General features: G+C 50.7%; 7 protein-coding genes across 7 annotated transcripts; 5 read left to right on the forward strand and 2 right to left on the reverse strand.

Moving 5' to 3' along the window:
* Positions 1 to 212: 212 nt before the first annotated feature.
* Positions 213 to 2,116, forward strand: BJY04DRAFT_231248 (fungal specific transcription factor domain-containing protein; the record flags this gene model as incomplete). Its single annotated transcript, XM_073719474.1, has 7 exons — positions 213 to 255; positions 304 to 836; positions 883 to 1,159; positions 1,213 to 1,388; positions 1,438 to 1,615; positions 1,674 to 1,893; positions 1,975 to 2,116. 7 exons carry the CDS (start codon positions 213 to 215, stop codon positions 2,114 to 2,116), a joined length of 1,569 nt encoding a protein of 522 aa, XP_073566771.1.
* A 655-nt stretch (positions 2,117 to 2,771) lies between these two features.
* Positions 2,772 to 3,903, forward strand: BJY04DRAFT_222633 (uncharacterized protein; the record flags this gene model as incomplete). Its single annotated transcript, XM_073717449.1, has 2 exons — positions 2,772 to 2,840; positions 2,914 to 3,903. The coding sequence occupies 2 exons, from the start codon at positions 2,772 to 2,774 to the stop codon at positions 3,901 to 3,903; spliced, it is 1,059 nt and encodes a 352-aa protein (XP_073566772.1).
* A 1,195-nt stretch (positions 3,904 to 5,098) lies between these two features.
* BJY04DRAFT_231249 (FAD-binding oxidoreductase) lies at positions 5,099 to 6,968 on the forward strand (the record flags this gene model as incomplete). The annotated part of the gene is made up of 5 exons (XM_073719475.1): positions 5,099 to 5,150; positions 5,187 to 6,090; positions 6,159 to 6,379; positions 6,535 to 6,744; positions 6,922 to 6,968. The coding sequence occupies 5 exons, from the start codon at positions 5,099 to 5,101 to the stop codon at positions 6,966 to 6,968; spliced, it is 1,434 nt and encodes a 477-aa protein (XP_073566773.1).
* Positions 6,969 to 8,894: 1,926 nt separating this feature from the next.
* BJY04DRAFT_199260 (uncharacterized protein) lies at positions 8,895 to 9,375 on the forward strand. The gene has a single exon (XM_073712745.1). The coding sequence runs from the start codon at positions 9,046 to 9,048 to the stop codon at positions 9,355 to 9,357; it is 312 nt and encodes a 103-aa protein (XP_073566774.1). The 5' UTR covers positions 8,895 to 9,045; the 3' UTR covers positions 9,358 to 9,375.
* Positions 9,376 to 9,688: 313 nt separating this feature from the next.
* BJY04DRAFT_231251 (uncharacterized protein) lies at positions 9,689 to 11,513 on the reverse strand (the record flags this gene model as incomplete). Its single annotated transcript, XM_073719476.1, has 8 exons — positions 11,401 to 11,513; positions 11,067 to 11,346; positions 10,933 to 11,032; positions 10,689 to 10,866; positions 10,609 to 10,626; positions 9,922 to 10,560; positions 9,829 to 9,868; positions 9,689 to 9,794 (listed from the first exon to the last, which is right to left on the reverse strand). Exons 1-8 carry the CDS (start codon positions 11,474 to 11,476, stop codon positions 9,689 to 9,691), a joined length of 1,437 nt encoding a protein of 478 aa, XP_073566775.1. The 5' UTR covers positions 11,477 to 11,513.
* Positions 11,514 to 12,053: 540 nt separating this feature from the next.
* On the forward strand, positions 12,054 to 13,601 carry BJY04DRAFT_199261 (glycerol-3-phosphate dehydrogenase family protein). The gene is made up of 3 exons (XM_073712746.1): positions 12,054 to 12,147; positions 12,212 to 13,323; positions 13,375 to 13,601. Exons 1-3 carry the CDS (start codon positions 12,098 to 12,100, stop codon positions 13,440 to 13,442), a joined length of 1,230 nt encoding a protein of 409 aa, XP_073566776.1. The 5' UTR covers positions 12,054 to 12,097; the 3' UTR covers positions 13,443 to 13,601.
* A 323-nt stretch (positions 13,602 to 13,924) lies between these two features.
* On the reverse strand, positions 13,925 to 14,408 carry BJY04DRAFT_222639 (uncharacterized protein; the record flags this gene model as incomplete). The annotated part of the gene is made up of 3 exons (XM_073717450.1): positions 13,925 to 13,933; positions 13,995 to 14,229; positions 14,281 to 14,408. 3 exons carry the CDS (start codon positions 14,406 to 14,408, stop codon positions 13,925 to 13,927), a joined length of 372 nt encoding a protein of 123 aa, XP_073566777.1.
* Between the last annotated feature and the right edge of the window lie 3,388 nt (positions 14,409 to 17,796).

Consider the following 17,796-nt stretch of genomic DNA (forward strand, 5'->3'; position numbering starts at 1 on the left):
CTGGCCACCCCACAGTCAACAGCCGAAACGCCCCAGTTACATAATGGTAGTCTGACCGGAATAGGCAAAGGTAAGATGATACCCTTGGTATCACTTGTTATTCACCGGCTTATTTGCACCTAGTAGACCTCTCAGCAGGGATCAATAATGGCAACAACGATCCTCCTCGGGCTACCACATCCCCAGCCGATTTCAGCCACAATCCACTCATTATGAGCAACGGCTCGTTTGCAACTGATAGACAGGGAAAATATTGTAAGCTATAGTCATTTCGGAAGCGAAACATTTCGACTGATTCTCAAGGGTACATGGGTCCTACGTCCTCATGGGCCTTCTGCCAACGCGTACTGGCTGTCATCCATGGCAAAAGCTCAGATCAAGTACCTGTCGTGAAGCCTCGCGCCCTGGAGTCAGTCTCCCTACAGTGGAATCCAATTGGCTTGCATGAACAACCGGAAGTTAGCAACCTGCCGTCTGCAGAATACGCAGCCCTCCTTCACTCAACCGTCAAGTATCATCTCGGATCACTATACGACATTATTGACCATGAGTGCTTCTCCCGTCAGATCGATCGATTCTACAGGGACCCTGTCACAGAAGCCAGGAGGTCTCGGTTCTGGTACGCCCAGTTCCTGTTTGTTCTTGCCTTCGGCGAGGCGTTTACCTCCACCGGAGCTGCAGGTTCCGGAATCGGTCTCAAGTACGCATCTCGTGCGCTGTCCCTTTTGCCTTGTATTGTTCCTCTCGATGAAAACCCATTACCGGCTGTCGAAGCGCTCTGTCTCGCCGCATTATATCTCCAGGCCATAGACTCGAGACTGATGGCTTTTCAGATGGTGAGTTAACTTTCCACATCATCTACCATATTCTAATGCTGAGTAGATCGGGCAAGCATTACGGGTCTGTGTGATCGAAGGCTGGCACAGGTACATGCCTTCGGCAGAGGTGGCCTCATCACACTCAAGACGTTGCACTAGCATATTCTGGACTGCATACATGATCGATCGCGAATTTGGCACTCTGATCGGTGCTCCGAGCTCTATCAGGGATGAAGATATTACTGTGGAGCTTCCGAGCGGAATGGAACCCAGTCTGGAAAAGTCTGAGGTTTTAACTCTACAAGTCAAGTTGGCACGCTTGACTGCAATGATACTTACTGGTTTGTATTTATCACCCAATTGAGCAGCCTGCATCCGCTGACAGCGCCTTCAGGTGTTTACGGAGCGGACAGGAGTTCCAGGGGCACCTTGCTCGCGGACACGCAGTCGGCCCTGCACAGCATCGCCCGAATCGATGAAGACCTGCTGGCCTACCTTGATACAAGATTCAAAGGGACCGACATCCGAACATCGAAAGTAGCAACGAATCTTATCTTGTCATATCACCATGTGAGTCAATCCACCAGCATTCTGCATTATTTCATATCTGACAACGTAGTGCGTGGTGTTGGTGACTCGCCCACTTGTTATGTGTATGCTGCACAAATATTCAGCCAACAGAGGCACCAGGCTACATCTTCCAGAAGCCCCAGTCATGACCCTGCTACAATCATCCACATGGTCCGCATTGAATATTCTACGAACACTGAAAGCGCTAGCGGAGAGCAATATGCTTGGTAAGCCACACATTGGGAAGCCATTAACCTACACAAAGAGAACTCACACTATCATCAGATCATTTTCTCTCATTTCAACTGGAGGCCGCTTTCTCCTCCGCAGTAATGCTATGCATCATCGATAAGCTCCTCCCTGGCTTTATATCAGATGATTCCTGGCTGCACGGCGTATACGAGATACTAGGCATCATGATTTCCAAAGGAAGTCCCGCTGCGCCGCTTCGCAGACAGGAGTTTGAGAGACTACACCGTGTAACAGAGGCATATATTAGAGGCAAGTCTTCTCAACGCGACAATACTCCAACTGGAGAACCTACAGAAGCTTGCGTGGTTCAGGAGGCGACTACAGGATCCAGTAGGATATCAGCTACAGAGCCTCCGCTCGATGCATTTGCGTCGTGGGGTCCGTTGGAGCATTATAGTGATTTCACACTGTCGTCGACCGATATCATGCAGATGGCCAATGGCTTGCAGGCGGAGGATTTTTGGATTCAGGATTGAGTTCTACCTCTAGAGGCGAGCTTTCCATTCTGCTGCAGCAGGTCAGCTTCCGGGCGTGTTACATATCCGTTGACGGACTGGGCATCTTAAAAGAAGGCTTACTATATATCAACTAGGATGCAGTCTCAACAAGGGGTGTAATCCTCGACGTTATCGAATGTATAGGCAACACAACTATTGCTGAATTATCATGATATGTGGCTCGGAGAGCCATCTATTTCACTACCACAATAGGTTTCTTCGGCCTTGGAAGCGTGGTTGAATAGGTATGAGTTAAATGCATCTGTGGAGGCTGGGCCAAGGGGAAGAAGTTTATATGAACCCGAGTTGTTGCTAAACGAGGTGATGTGTGTATGTTGTCAACGAGCCCAAGCAGATGCGCTAGATTGGCCTGTAGAAGGTCCAGTTGACTTTCAAGCCAGGAATTCTTCACGCAGATTATTTGCGCATAGAATGGAAGTTCCTCATGATTTGCATGCGAAAATAGCAGGCAGCTACCCAAGTAATCCATTGGTACCTAGTTACCATTGTGGGGCGGGCTGGCTGGAATTATCTTGAACCTTGGTTATGTATAAGATACCCCCCTATCCCCCACCTCCCTTTGATTCTCTCCCTTCCACCACCATCTTTCTCGTCCTTGAGATCAGAAGGAAGCATGTCTTATGAGGTCCCACCGGATTACACACCTCGCTGGGGCCGTCTTCCGGTCGAACAGTACTTGATGGTACGCCTACCCTGACCCCTATTGCACATGCGCTGCCGAGATTCGTACCAAGCAAATGCTAACCTCCACACAGCGGTACTGGGATCACTCATCCTCCGAGCCAATTGATCAGCAACGAGTGCGTCTGGTCCGTGAATATATCCACTTAGACAGAATTCCGAAAGAATGGGACCCGACAGAGTTTGGCCAGGCATGGTACAAGCCAGACGCCAACGATACAGACCCGCAATGGGCACCGAAGCGCATCCCAACGGACCATGAAATCGAGACGATCCTCCGCCCCTGGCGATCGCAGGAGCTCAGAAAGAGGGCATGGCAGATCTGGTGCGACAGGTCTCGCGGCCACCCCGTTGTGCTTCGGACGTATTACAACCACGGCGAAAAAGGCGACAAAATGTTCACAGACTACATACAGGTCTCTGACCAGATTGATGCTGTCGCGGACGTTTACGCGTTGAATGATGCCGAGGTCTTCGACTTTGGCTCTGACTGGTGGCGGGTTTTTGATGTTCTGCCGGAGGCCGCTGGGTGTCAGCAGGATAGGCCGTACTACGACTATAGTGATGCAAAGAACCCCGGGGTAATTAAGTATCCAGACTTTCTCCCGCGGTCCCCTGATCAGGAGATGCTAGATGAAGACCTTGCGGACGTGGAAGAGGAGATTGAAAAGATGAAGGCCGAATATCCCCATTGGCGAGAGGATCCTGATGTACTGCTTGAGCCCGGCGATACAGTTGTGCGGTCGATACTACGGACCGTTTCAATCTCGTGGATTATTCTTGTGGACGAAGAGACCTTTAGAACAGATCAGATCGTGATTAAATACCTGGATATGCACCAGAATGTGACGGTGGAGGATCGGATGGATCTGGACCAGGGCTATATTGATGAGATGTTGATGCGATGGGAGAATGGCGGCCGGCCGCTTGGGATTGTTATGGAAAATGGAACGATTGGCGACAGATACAGGCTGTCTAGTGAGTCCGGGAGGAGATTTTTTCGGTTGAACGATGATCTTGAGTACCAAGCTGACGATCCGAATTCTTCAGAAGCAGAGCAATGAGGAGGGACCGGCTTTGACCGCATGTAGTGGGACTTGACAATGTCAGCACTAGGAGCGCATTACATGTCACATACAATAGCTCTGGTCCCACACTATATGCTCTGGAAATGTGAACCTCCTGCATTTGGCATTCTGTTGACAGTTCCAATGGGGTCGCGTTCAGCGATCATAAAGTAGGGTAACACCATGTAGTCACCAGCTCAGACAACAACAATAAGGGCTTGGTGGGACAGAAATATAACAATCGTTTAGTGTACTCTACAACCGAACAGCCTGCCTGGCCACGGTACCTTCAATTCCAAACGCGACACAAAACACGGCCAAGTGCACCACAGTGAGAGCACCATAACCTACAGCCAACCCACCCACAGTGAGTAACCACGCCAAGACCGCGACATCTGGTGATTGAGGTCAAGAGGCCAGTTAGAGACAGGATGATGATCTGAAGGAACAGAAAGTTCCAGCTCGCGTTCCTGCCCTAGGGTTCCTTCCTGAACAGGATATAGAGTGCAAGTAGGAGGGAAAGCACGACGTGCGCGATTGTTAGACCTAATATCACTGAGCTGGTGGGTGTGCTAGTAGTGACTAGCTGACTCTTTAACAAGTACCTTACTCACCCAGATAGTACGCGTGTGTAATATCTTCTAGGTTAGTGCCGTGTGCTGTTACCTGGGAGGGTTGAACTCCTACAGCGGCACGACAGCTATATACCAGGAGGACAGTGCTTATGCGGAAGATTTCTCATGATACTTGCATTACCGCAGATGCCAACCACTGTGGATGGACAGGGGTGCGGCATCACATCGGCTCGACCGGGCGAAATCCTGATTTCCGCTCCTAACTCACATACCACGAGCGGCTGATGTACGGCAGGGGTACTAAACACTCGAAAGTTGGCAAAAAGTGGACAATATCGACGAGCGATCTCAACGCGGAAACGACCCCCGACCCTACTTATAAGACTGGGGTTGTGCTGGTTGCAATGAGATCTTATACCGTCGATACAACCACAATTGACAAGGCTCTTCATGAGCCTTGCAATGTCGCATAGCAGATCACCGAGCTGATCGAAAAGCCCAGACGAGACACTTTTGCCCCTTATTAGAGGTGGCAGAAAGCCTAAGCACCACATGTCAACAAATATCAGTACCTGCTAAGTAAGCCCGGAGGCCGAAGCTCCAATCGGTGCTTCCTCATGTCACTCACCCTCTATCTGAGTGGGGTTCTCCATCTCAGCCTGGAAAAGGGTAGGGAAGAGGGTTGGGGTTCGCATATCCTTGCAGAGGAGCTGAAATCCCGCGATTGCAGAAGCAATAGTCCTACCTACGAGGAATCAATACGTTCGTACTTCGGGGAAAATGTTCAACTACGCCCGATCTGCATTATCCAGCCCCTTACAACACAAGATACCGCGACAGTCCTTCGGATCCTTACCACCGCGTCGCCGGAAGAGCCTTGGTTGTCCGCTGTTCGGAGTGGGGGGTATAGCCTCGTTGTTGGAGCTTCAGACATCGAGCCGGGTATAACAATCGATCTATCAATGATGGACCAAACAAGCTACAATGCGAGTTCTCATACAGTATCCATCCAGTCCGGTGCTCGCTGGGCCTCCGTATACGAAGCACTGCATAACGATGCTATCATGGTCCCAGGCAGCCGCTCCTCAGCCGTTGGGGTCGGAGGATTCCTGCTAGGTGGCGGAGAGTCGTTCTACGCCGCACAGGTTGGCCTGAGCTGCGACAGCGTTCTTGAGTACGAGGTAGTGCTAGGTAGCGGAGAGGTGATAATCGTTAACAAGGACTCCTATCCCGACCTGTTCAGAGCCCTCAAGGGTGGTTCCAACAACTTCGGGATTGTGACCATGTTCACCCTAGTATCCTTTCCTTCTAGCGACATCTGGGGCGGGACTATCGTTCATGACAGTTCAGTTATACCGCAGTACATGGATGTGGCTACCAGATTCACAGATAGCCTTGTGGATGATCCTTCCGCTGCGTGGGTTGGAGTTATGAATTACGACTCAAGCTCCGAGACCACGATGATGTACTCTGTATTGGCCTATACTAAGCCCGTTGCACGCCCAAATGCATTTCGAGACTTTTATCAGCTCCCCAACATCACAGACACGCTTCGCATTAGATCCGTGCTTGACATGACGGCGGAAGGGAACTTGCCAACTGGATACAGGTAGCTAATCCAATTTGCCTCCCTCCAGTCCTCGCGTGATGTATACTACGGGGACTAATGGATTTTAGACATGTAGTTCATACTGGAACCTACCTAAATCGAAATTCCGTACTCGCCGAAGCAACGACAATACTAGCACAGACTGTGCGCAGTGCAAACGCCGTCTTACCAGGCAAGGCATTTAGTATCCGCCTGATCGTCCAGCCGTGGGTTCCGCTCTTCTGGAAAGATAACGAAAAGCACGGGGGATATGTCCTCTGTCTGGAGCGCTTTGATAGTAATATGCTCAGTGCGTCTCTCTCCTCTCACATCCCCTGCCATTTTGCCGTCTCATATTACTTGCTATACTCACCACTGATACTTTGTTGTTAACCCTTTCTACAGACATCGCATGGCAATGCACCTAGGATGACGAGAACGACGATGCGGTACTCTACAGCCTAGCTAAGGATGCAAGGGAACGACTTGATCAATATGCCAAGAAGACGGGGGCATATAATGAGTATATTTATCTAAACTATGCGGCCGCCGGCCAGAGTCCACTCGAGGGATACGGGAGTGAGAATGTTGCCTTTCTTCAGAGAGTCGCGAGGAAGCATGATCCTGCGGGTGTCTTTCAGCGCCTCGTTCCCGGTGGGTTCAAGATTTCCAATAGTGGGAAGCAGGATCTTGGAGACGTGAATCAGATTCGCTTTAGAGTTACTTAAGGTGTCCCGGACTCCTTGGACTATTGTGGCAAAGTAGATTATATATCTCGCTCGGTCATGTGAATGGGCCACAGGCGGGTTGGCGGCAGAGATACTACGGAGCCGTAATACTTGTTCATTATAGGGCACTCACTTAACTTTGACTATGAGGTGTTCTTCGCATGCCATTAATCAGATGACAGATCACTGCGGCTTAATATCAAATCTGCTCACGGCAGTCTCCAATATATCTATACCTAACTAGAGACAGGGAGCCGCAGGATCGTCCTGGTGTATACTAAATAAAGCTAGTATGGGGCTACGCAGGACCGGGCTTTTACTGATGCCACGCTAGTGCTCCTTGATCTCCAACCCCGCGCCGTCCCCCATGACTCTCCGGAAACACTGCCGGACTCCCCAAGACGCTCAGATGACGATGGAAGCATCCCTTTCAGCCCTCCCAGCGGAGCTCCTCCTGCAAGTCGCCCACTGGCTAGACTACGACAGCGAAATCAATGCCTTCTCGCAAGCCAACCGCCGACTGTACGCAACAATGAACCGACTCCTTTATTCAACCAAGCGCCAGACATATGAAGGAAGGAGCCCTGGAACCTGGCAACGATGCGCCTCATACGCCATCCAATGGGCGATAATCAAGGGTTACGAATCAACGGTCCGCAAAACACTCGATGGCGGCGAAAAGCCGAGCGTCTTCTGGGTAGAGCAGGCAGCCAGACATGGACATGAGCACATATTGAAGTTGCTGTACAGTTATGATATCGATAACAAATCGGGGACTGTCCTGTACGTACCTCCCGAGGGGCTCTTTCCCGAAGAATATGACCAAATGCTTGTTCGTGGATGGTCGCCCATCGAGAATCGTGAGACTCCGCTCGAGCAGGCAGCGGCGAATGGGCATGAGTCTATCGTTCGGTTCCTACTGGAGCAGGGCAAATGTGTAAAGGGTGTGCCGGCGTCTGAGAGGCAGCATGAATTGTACCCTTTAGTGGCTGCTGCGGAGGCGGGACATCTTTCTATTGTTAAGATATTGGTTGAAGCTGCCTGTGGAGCTGATGCAGAAGGCCTTGCCAGAGGCTTGAAAGCTGCTGTTCCAGGAGGACATACAGATGTGGTTCGGTTCCTTGTTGACGGTGGTGCCGATGTGAATAGTGAAGCCGAATGGAACGATGGCCCGCGTGCGCTTGTTCTGGCGGCAATGGGTGGGCATGTGGACATTGTGCAATGTCTCCTTGACCACGGCGCCCGAGATGTCATGATGGCGCTCTGTGCGGCAGGGCAATATCAGCGGAAGGATATTGTAAAGCTTCTTGCAAAGCGCTACGAGTACCCCCGCGCTGCCAAAGACGTTACGGAGCTGACAGCCGTGGCGTGTTCTGCTTCCGCCTGTGGACTGTTTGAATTACTTGACGAATGTGTATCGCTAGGGTGGGAAGTGAACTCGCCGCCTATAGCGGGCTTTGAAGACTTCACAGGCCTTCTCACCACGCCGCTTACCGTCGCGTCGACCCACGGACAAGTGGATATTGTCAGGCGGCTTCTCTCACTGGGGCCTGATCCAAACGGGGGAAGAGCCCTTGATGATGGTAGAAATGATGAGATTCTGAATCCACTTTCTGCCGCTCTTCGTGGAGGCCACACTCACATTGTTTCTGACCTACTGGGCCATGGAGCCGACTTCCGTTTGGATCGCAATACCCATAGACGATTCCTTCAGCTAACCGACGCAGCTTCTCACCAGGGTGCCCTCGAGCTTCTCGTCAGGAAAGGGGACGCGCTGGAATACTTGACCGACGAGGAAGTACAGCACGCTATCACAGAGGCCTTCCGTCACGACAACGCAGCAGCACTGCAAATGTTCATAGACCGGGGTGTGGACCTGACAGACACCCACGATAACGCGCTCGCCGCATTGCTCTCACGAAGCGATGAAACAACCCTAGGCATCCTACTTCAGAACGTATACGCTCCACACCCAACAGAAGACCCAACGGACAAACGCTTTATCCACGATGCAATTAGAGAAAGAAACCTTCCACTACTCCGGCACCTCGCCTCTGTAGGCTTCACGTATCTGACCTCGCCGCCTCCAGCCGTGCAAGCGGATTTTATCAAGCGGGCATCCAAGATAAAGCACACAAGGCCTCAGCCGCTTCCCGCCACGCCGCGTGATGTTCTGGGCTATCTGCTCAATCGGGGATTTGACGTTGATGCTTTAGATAACCAAGGTCTCACGCCACTATTGGCCGTCATGGCTTGGCGTAGAAGATCCTGTCCGGCTTCAATCAAGCTGTTGATAGAATTCGGAGCCAATCCGTGCTTTCGAAGCGCTGGCGGGGAATGCCCCCTTGTCGCCGCTGTGGTGAGCAAGAGGTATTCACCCGCGGCTGCGGATATTGTCAAGACTCTTCTACAGGCGGCCGAGGATCAATCCATTCCGTTAGATGTGGTTGAGAGCCAGGTTGAGGAGGCTTTGGATGTCGCTGAACGGGGAGAGCATACAATTATCCTTAGGCCGCTGCGATATTGGTATTGGCGAAGCAAGTACCCTGTCCCAAGTTGAAGAAGACTTCACATCTAGGAAAATGATTATAGTCGAGTTCAGTAGTTAGCGTGCAATATCATGTCGAGCTTCAGCCACCAAGTCTCGTCAGTTTTTCCATAGGCCTACCGGATCTACGCCTGAGGTGACTCGTAGACAAGGGTCCTATTGCCCGGATCCTCAGCGAGGATGCGCTGTGGAGAACGCATAGCAAGATGACCACACTGTCAGTGTCCATGTACTAGAATGAGACCGGTTCAATGCAGAGAAGAGTGTATATTTGCGCTACATTACCGAGTTGAGTGTATGGTACTTTTCGAAAACCTTCTATCAAACAGAGAGGAAGTCGGACTCACGCCCCAGGCGGAAACGGCCACATGCTCCTCGCCTCCTCCGCAGACTTCCCATCCTCGACCATCGCCTCTATAAAGAAACCAAGCAGCTCCTCATTCGCCTTCCTCATCTCCACCATATTGACCCGGGGCTACCCACCCCTCACTATCAGTCCTAAGGGTATCCCAAACAAATACCCCTCAAAAAGCTCTCTATGCTCCGCAATCTCCTCCTCCGAAAACGAAAACGAACATGCTTCTGTAAACCCCATATGAGACCAACTCTGATAGAATTCAATCAGGCACGGTTTTAGAGCAAGCACGCCAATCTCAGCCACCTCCCCGGACCGCCTAAAGAGTTCCCGGAATACACGCGGCATGGTCAGCGGTTTATACACCGGTTGATTCTCGAGATATGTTCCGATCTCGTACGCTTTCGCTAACATGGCTTGCTCCCGTTTTCGGCGGGCAGCAGCCTTACCTTCTTCGTCTAGCGAGTCGAAATTCTCGGGGTATTTTGGAGCTGCGTGTCCTTTGGTGTAGTCTTCTGGGCACGGGGTGAATTCAGGCCAGCCGGCTTGCATGAATGCTGGCATTACGTGCAGAGCTTGGAGGTCGATTAGGCATGAGATTCCAGAGGGGCCGTCGGGTAATACATAGACATTGCCCTTGTGGAGGTCTGTGTGCCAGAGGGTGGGATGGCTGAGTTCCGGGAGGACGGGGTGGGTGTCGAGCAGGTACATGAGGGGGATTGTTGATTCGAGGAGGCGGGTTTTTCCTTCGATGGTGCCTGTGTGGAAGGCTGGGGGTGGTTGTCCGTCTATAGGTTTTATTGATAGACGTGATATCTCACGCTTTATTATGGAGATTCCAAGTTGGGATAGTGATGTCCCTGTTTACGTTGTCAGCATTTCTAGGCACAGCGACTCGAATTCCTTACAAGGACCGTGAGTAGCGTCTCTACTTGAGCCAGATTTATTTGTTTCGATGTTCTCATAGAATGACCGTGCAGGCGAAGACCAATACAGAATGATCCAGTCGAGTCGACGCTCTCATCAAGCGCATGGTATCCCGTTTCCAGGGGCCATGAATCTGCTCGAAGATAGATGCCTCCATACGCGGGAAACTGAATTGCTGAGAACTGAGCCTCAAGCTTCGCCAAGTTTCTGACCAGAGAAAGTTGTTTGGTCTTCGGCATCTCGTTCCAGTGTTGGCACAATTAAAAACCCTTTGCCTTTTCCATGATAATGTATTCGGCTCCCACAGGATTTGTATTATCAGACTGCCATGATAGGACACGTGGAACGGGGACGCTTGTGTATTTGTGTACTATAGTTCCCGTTAATAGATCCGAGGGGGGAGTTCTATCAATCACTTACTGTACTCCATCACACCAACCTCAGCAGCCGTCGTAAACGGGCCGGGCCCGCAATCCGACAGGGGATCTTCGCAACCACCTCGCTGCCATCATCTCGTTTCATCAAGAAAGCCTTGCTAAAGCCGCCTTCCATTTTCTCAATGCTCGTGACAGGGGATAAGGCTTTGCCAGCTGTCGCGGCGACGTTGCACGGGGCGTCTACATCGAATTTGACGTATCGTCTGTCATACTGGTACTGTTCGGCGATGAGAAAATGACTGTTCGTATACCTGAACAGATCATCGCGACTAACTTTCTTCCCTGGTGTGGTGTTAGAATGGACGCATCCTAAGAGTTGTTTACAGGCTGGCTCACCTCGACACCAGATGGAGAGGTGGGCTTGTGCGCGTGGAGACCGTATCAGGGTACGGAGTCTGAATATTAAGAGCATAGCTGTTTGTTTCTAGACCGTTAAACAGAGCATGTTGATATATCGAGTACACGGTTGTCGTTGACAGCGTCTGTTACACCCTGTACCCCTGCTGGCAATATGCCTGAATAGGCTTAGCCTCCTGCCCTGTAGATATAGACCCGATGAATATTGACTCGAGCTAGTGTGACTTGCATCTCCTTCTAGATGGCGATAACCAGGGAGATGGTGCTACTATCTAAATTCTTTCAGCTAGCGCATACGTCTCGGAACCATCCATGCATTGCTGGGGACTGCGGCACATCACCAACGTTATAACCAACGCCTGCTGTAGTTCGCCACCCGACCAGGAACATGCAGTAAACTGAAAAGCATAACAAGTCTGTTTGATAACCATTTTGACACATAGGAACCAATCAGACTTTAGGCGTCAAGAGTCCGCAGAGGATAAAAATAGTGCACTGCAGTCATGGTGTTGATAGAGCTGTCGAATGTGGTAACGATTGCATCATCTTGGCAGCGCCTGTTTGTGCAGCCGAGAAAGCCGCATGATATCATCCTCACAATCCACTTCCTATATAATTTCTAATTCATCACTCTTATGAAGAGCAATAACAACACTCTACATAATCTATCTTCGAAATGACTGCCCAAAAGAAACACCAAGTCGCCGTCATCGGCTCCGGAAACTGGTACCCCATGCACTGTTCCACAATATAAATATATATATCGAGACTCGAAAACTAACACAACCAGGGGCTCAACAATCGGCAAAATCCTCGCCGAAAACACAGGCGAGCACACATCCCTCTTCCACCCGGAAGTGCACATGTGGGTCTTTGAAGAAGAAATCGAGGTCCCCGAAGACAGCAAACACCGCTCCAAATACGGCGACAGGAAGCAGAAGCTCACAGACGTCATCAACGAAACTCACGAGAACGTCAAATACCTACCCGGTATCAAGCTGCCTGACAATTTGATCGCGACGCCAGATATCGAAGCCGCTGTGAAAGATGCCACTATTTTAGTGTTTAACCTCCCGCACCAGTTTATCGGGAAGACGCTCGATCAGATCAAGGGGAAGCATTTGCCCTACGCCCGGGGTATTTCTTGCATTAAGGGCGTGGAGGTGGAAGATGACACGGTGACGCTATTCTCGGAGATGATTATGCAGAAGCTGGAGATTTACTGTGGTGCGTTGTCTGGTGCGAATATTGCGCCGGAGGTTGCGGCTGAGCGGCTCTGCGAGACGACGATCGGGTACGACCCGCCGCCGATGGACCTTACAGCCAACGACGGAAATCCCAAAGATAACCTTGTCAAGGTTGATGGACAGCGCCAGGCAAAGACAAAGCCGACGAACTTCAAGCTGCACCCTGTGCCGCAGGATTACCCGCATGTGGATGCGGATTTGATGGAGAATCTGTTTGCTCGGCCGTATTTCTTCGTTAACGTGATTAATGATGTTGCGGGTGTTGCGCTTGGTGGCGCGTTGAAGAATATTGTGGCTCTGGCAGCTGGGTTTGTGACGGGGAAGCAGTGGGGGGAGAACACGAAGGCGGCGATTATTCGGCTAGGTGTTGGCGAGATGATTCGGTTTGGACGGACGTGGTTTCCCAAGTCTGTCAATGAAAAGACTTTCACTGAGGAGAGTGCGGGAATTGCGGATTTGGTGGCGAGTTGTTATGGAGGGCGGAATGTGAGGTCTGCCACGCATGCGGTTGAGAAGGGCGTCAGTGTGGAGGAGATTGAGAAGACGGAGATGAACGGGCAGAAGTTGCAGGGTGTTTCGACGGCGCAGGCTGTCTATGACTTCTTGGAGAAGCATGGCAAGACAGAAGAGTTCCCGTTGTTTTGTGCTGTGAACAGTAAGTCATCTGACCCTTTTCATTATGGTACTTGATACTGACATATAGTAGGGATTATCGAGGGCAAGTCAACAGTCGATGACCTACCGTCGCTTCTGAACAAGAAGAAGAAGAACTAGCACACGTTGAGCAATAGGTACACAGGCAAATGTGATCATGAATCTAGACTAAGCTATTGGAAGCGAAACAATATACAAGCATATCATCATCTTATCGTTGCCCCTCCGTGGTCCCTGAGTAAACACCCCGCTGGTTACAGATTAAGGAACATGCCGCAGAACAACTACGCGTAGCGCCTCAGACAGTACGTATGAAGATTTGCAGCTGAGGGAGGACACAGCGTGTGATAGGTTCTAGCCTTTTGTTAATGTAACGATGGGCGTTTCCGAGTCGGTGGGCGTAATACTAAGCGAGTCAGTTCAACTGTCAATCAAGAAAATGAGTACCCTAAGTCATACGGAGCTGCTATGTAGAAAAGGTACCCAACGTCCCATGCGGCTGCGGGATTCAACGCGGTTCCGGTCCACATGGCCTTGCGCCGCAATTGGGTGAATCAGAGCGATGATCGTGAGTTGGAACGGCTGTATGAGGTGTATCAAAGTCACGGCGTCTAGGAAGAATGTTAGTCAATTCCAAGCTCCCTTATACCCCCCTTGTATTGTTAGACATACCCCAATACAAGCATCTGTTCCGTGGGGAAGATCGTCAGCCCACCAGCGCCTGATATCTGAGCGCCGCCGCCATAAGAGCGGTACCAGACCGTGTTTGTGATTGTGGTCATCTCTACTGCGTAGCTTTCTGTTGTCCGCGCCCCAATCCACCTTGAGCGTTGCGTGTTCGGTCCCTGTGCCGCCAATGATTGTCCAGGTTAAGGACTGGTGGTATGTTGCGTGGATTCGCACGACCCTGGGAGCATTAGCTGGTTCATGCTATCTGCTCAAGGGACTACGGGCGTACTCGGTCAGTGTTATGGTGGGTGTTTGGGTGCGTGATGGATTGCGTAAAGGCGGACCCTTGGATGTCGGGATGTCCGAAGATCCACCCAATATAGCGTACAGAAGAGAAACAAGCATGCAGAGTAGCATACTGGCTACTTCGCGAGCGATAAGTATCAGCACACGTTGTTAACTTCATAATCTGGCGAGGGATGTGCCCAATTTAAGACCATCGTTCCTGTCATCCACGGTGTTCGGTGGTGCTGCTGCCAGAAATGCAGGTTACTCCACTGAAAATAGAAAGCTGCATGGCTGGCAGGGGTTTTTGCTTTTGCGCAAGCACACGAGCTTGTCGTCTCACGTAACGCCCTGTGATACTTCCTTGATCAGCTGATGCATGCCGGTTCTTGGGGGACCTGGCACAACCTTAAGCACAGCCCTGTGTCCTTGCTATGGCTTAACAACTGGCCGGCAGACAATGCTGTCTCTGCTGATCGCAGATCTTCCTCGGTCTGCTAGGCTTTGGGTGATGACAAGCCTAAATCATGGTCCGACATGAGTAGTCCTTTTTGCGCCTTGAATCGATCGGTCCGGGGTGTTACTATATTTACCCCTGATTCTAAATCCGCGTTGTATACCTTTCATATAGCTACGATTTGCCCATAATGGACTCATGAAAGAGGCAGTGTGCAGCTCCAATTTCACTCAAGCTTGACCTGGACTATCGACAGCAGCCATGGAGGAACGCAATCTGTACTTACAGCTCTAGCTTCCAATGCTAGGGGAGCTTCTTTGTATTGCCATCCAGATCTTCCCAGCATGGGTTATTCGCATTACACTGACTCTCGGCATATTGATCGCCTGATATACGATCGACGCAAGCTCCATCATCACCCTACTTAGCATCTCGCAAGGCCTGCAGGCAGCCTTACTATCGACCATCTTATTTAGCCTGTTCGAAGCCATACAGTGGTCGCTCATTGGACGAGAGAAGGGTTTCTCATCAGTCGGCGCTCTAGGCTTGTCTCCAACAACAGGGCCTATTGGGCTTGTGAAGGTGCTGTTAAGTCGTTGCTCCAAACTGCCTGATAAGCTGTGGCCACTTGCTCGGTGTGTAATAAATACCCCCCTCTTGTTCTACAGTGTTGAGTCTAATGACCTAGACCAGCCTCATCCTCGTTATCTTTCTGTGGGTATCGCGGATCATTCTGTTTGGTTCGTACATCTGCTACCCCTACCTAAGCCAAAGACACAGAAAGACTGACGATCCTGCTATAGCCGACACCTCCGTGGGCGTTGCGTATGAACCTGTTCTCTCCTACCCCGTCACAGCTGGATTAGGCCAGTTCAACGGCTCTTACGTCCAACCATTCATTCAATTCCTCCAAGGTAGAGAGGAAATCGCTCCCTATAATATTGTGCCGTACTCGCTTCAGGCAATTGTCTATTACCTCGTGACCATCCCCATGCACTCGATTACCGGGACACCTGTATGCGAGTTTACCACAGCATGCGTCAACGACGACTGCGACTCATACCTCTTTCCAGGCGGTTTGATAGGGGCTACGCCATGGCCACCAACTAACTACTCCTCGGCGCCGGTAATACAAATCGATAACGCACCCTCAGTTCAGATTGGCTTTTCGCCTGACCTGCGAGGCCATCTATTTTCCGAGACAGACTGCACAGTCTTCGGAGCCAACACGACCTATGTTGTTATAAGCCTTTGCGTCGCTGGTAGCGAGACAGTTGTGGGGTCACTTGCCGCTGGTAAGAATACACACACAGCCTAGTCATAGGATTCCTCCCACTGACCCCCTGTATCAGGCATCTATGTCTGCCCTCACGGTGCGATGGACGGCACCTGCAATATCGAAGACCACACCTTTTTCCCCAACCTAACAACCACCTTCTCGATTTACACGCGACAGTCCACATTTATCGCCGCGCGATCAAATCTCAGCATTCTCTCAGTATTATCTTCCACTCCCCCATCCCAACAATCTACTCTTGATATTTCTAGCTTCCGCCTGGCTCTATCCTGGCTTTTGGACTTCAACACCTCCACCGTTCCAGCACCTACATCAATAGCACAGCACTTCTGGAGCAGGCAAGATCAGCTTGGCAACAGCTACTGGTCGCCTGAACTCAAACAAACATTTCACAGCCTCCTCGCGTTCCCTTTGTGGGCATTCAATGCAAACAGCATCGGAAATCCCGACGCCCAACTCCGGCAAGATATCGACCACTCTCTACCAGAGGAGTTCTACACGACTGCTTCCGTTGCGGTCCCGCATTACAGAATAATGATTAGTAACGTCATGTTTGCTATCTTAATTGCTCTACAGTCCGTCTTGCACTTCTCCAGCCTTTGTCTGGCTCTAAGCCTGTGCTGCCTGTTATCACCTCCTTCCCGCTCTTCGACCTCGCGTTTAAGATAAGTTGTCGGAAAAAGCATGATGTGGTAACTACGGATGATATAGAGTCGGACTACGAGCATGCCCCGCAGAGTCTTCTTTTACACTCTGAGATACTGAATGTTGATGACGCGGAGGCTCTGGCTGCGATGGAATCATGCACGACCTGCTGCAGCACGGGCAAGGTGGCCAGAGTATGAGTCTCTCAAAGTATATGTAGCAGTTCCCTGCCTCGAGCTCTAGCAGATTGTCGGTTTTAATGTTTGTTTTGTTTTGGGCCCGCCATAAGCACAGGATTAGTCCCTTCCACATCGGCATTAGGCTTAAGAAACCCCGTCGGAGTATCTGTACGACTAACTCCGCTATCTGGATGGTGGAGTGGAGAGTCTCGAACTCCCAGGCTTACTCGTCTGGGCATTGCATTGAGGGCATCAGGGCGCCGGTATGAGGCGGGATTGCACCCACTTGCCCTCCATGTGACACTGATACGAAATACAAATAAATGCATGAAGCCTAAATGGTGAAGATAAGAAAACCTTCAAGCTTGGTAGCAGCCCACTGGACTGGAATGGTGTTGTGTGTGGAGGGCACGTCAAGCGGAGTAACATGTTCCGACGGGTGCAAAGTCCCATCGCATTAAAATATACGTCTAAATTTGACCGTCATTTCTAGTGTCGGTCTCTAAGCTGGTCTGAGAGCTTATTCCCTACTCCTATCGTTCGTGCGTGTAGCGTGGGATATTCGTAAGCTACCTGGTACCGTCAGGCAACCATTGCTACGGGTCAAGCTTTAATGAACGTGTGCCTTTCACGAGTCATTTTCTGTATACCTTGGACCGATAGAGCCAATCTCAACGTCTTGCTGAAGCGGTGTATGACCCATAGGTCTCCATCAGATACTATATAAAATGGTCAAATGTGACGGAGGGAGCCAACATCGAAGGAGACAGGAGATAGGCGTAAACTACAAAGAATAAGCCAAGACGCTGTAGGCAGCGCACATAAGCCTGAGGTATATAAGTATAGTCTAGACAAAGCAACACGTTTGTATTGCAGCTACTTTCAGAGTGCGATGACTTCTTTTAAATACCTCGTTATCAGCTATGCAATAGCAACATAAAC

The sequence above is a fragment of the Aspergillus karnatakaensis genome, assembly GCF_047715665.1.
Source record: "Aspergillus karnatakaensis strain CBS 102800 unplaced genomic scaffold BJY04scaffold_61, whole genome shotgun sequence".
NCBI lineage: Eukaryota > Fungi > Ascomycota > Eurotiomycetes > Eurotiales > Aspergillaceae > Aspergillus > Aspergillus karnatakaensis.

Coding starts and splice junctions, on each gene's coding strand:
- BJY04DRAFT_199260 (XM_073712745.1), top strand. CDS start 9,046: ATGGCTTGGCGTAGAAGATCCTGTCCGGCTTCAATCAAGCTGTTGATA.
- BJY04DRAFT_199261 (XM_073712746.1), top strand. CDS start 12,098: ATGACTGCCCAAAAGAAACACCAAGTCGCCGTCATCGGCTCCGGAAAC. Junction 12,148..12,211: donor GTCATCGGCTCCGGAAACTG/GTACCCCATGCA, acceptor TAACACAACCAG/GGGCTCAACAATCGGCAAAA. Junction 13,324..13,374: donor GTTGTTTTGTGCTGTGAACA/GTAAGTCATCTG, acceptor GACATATAGTAG/GGATTATCGAGGGCAAGTCA.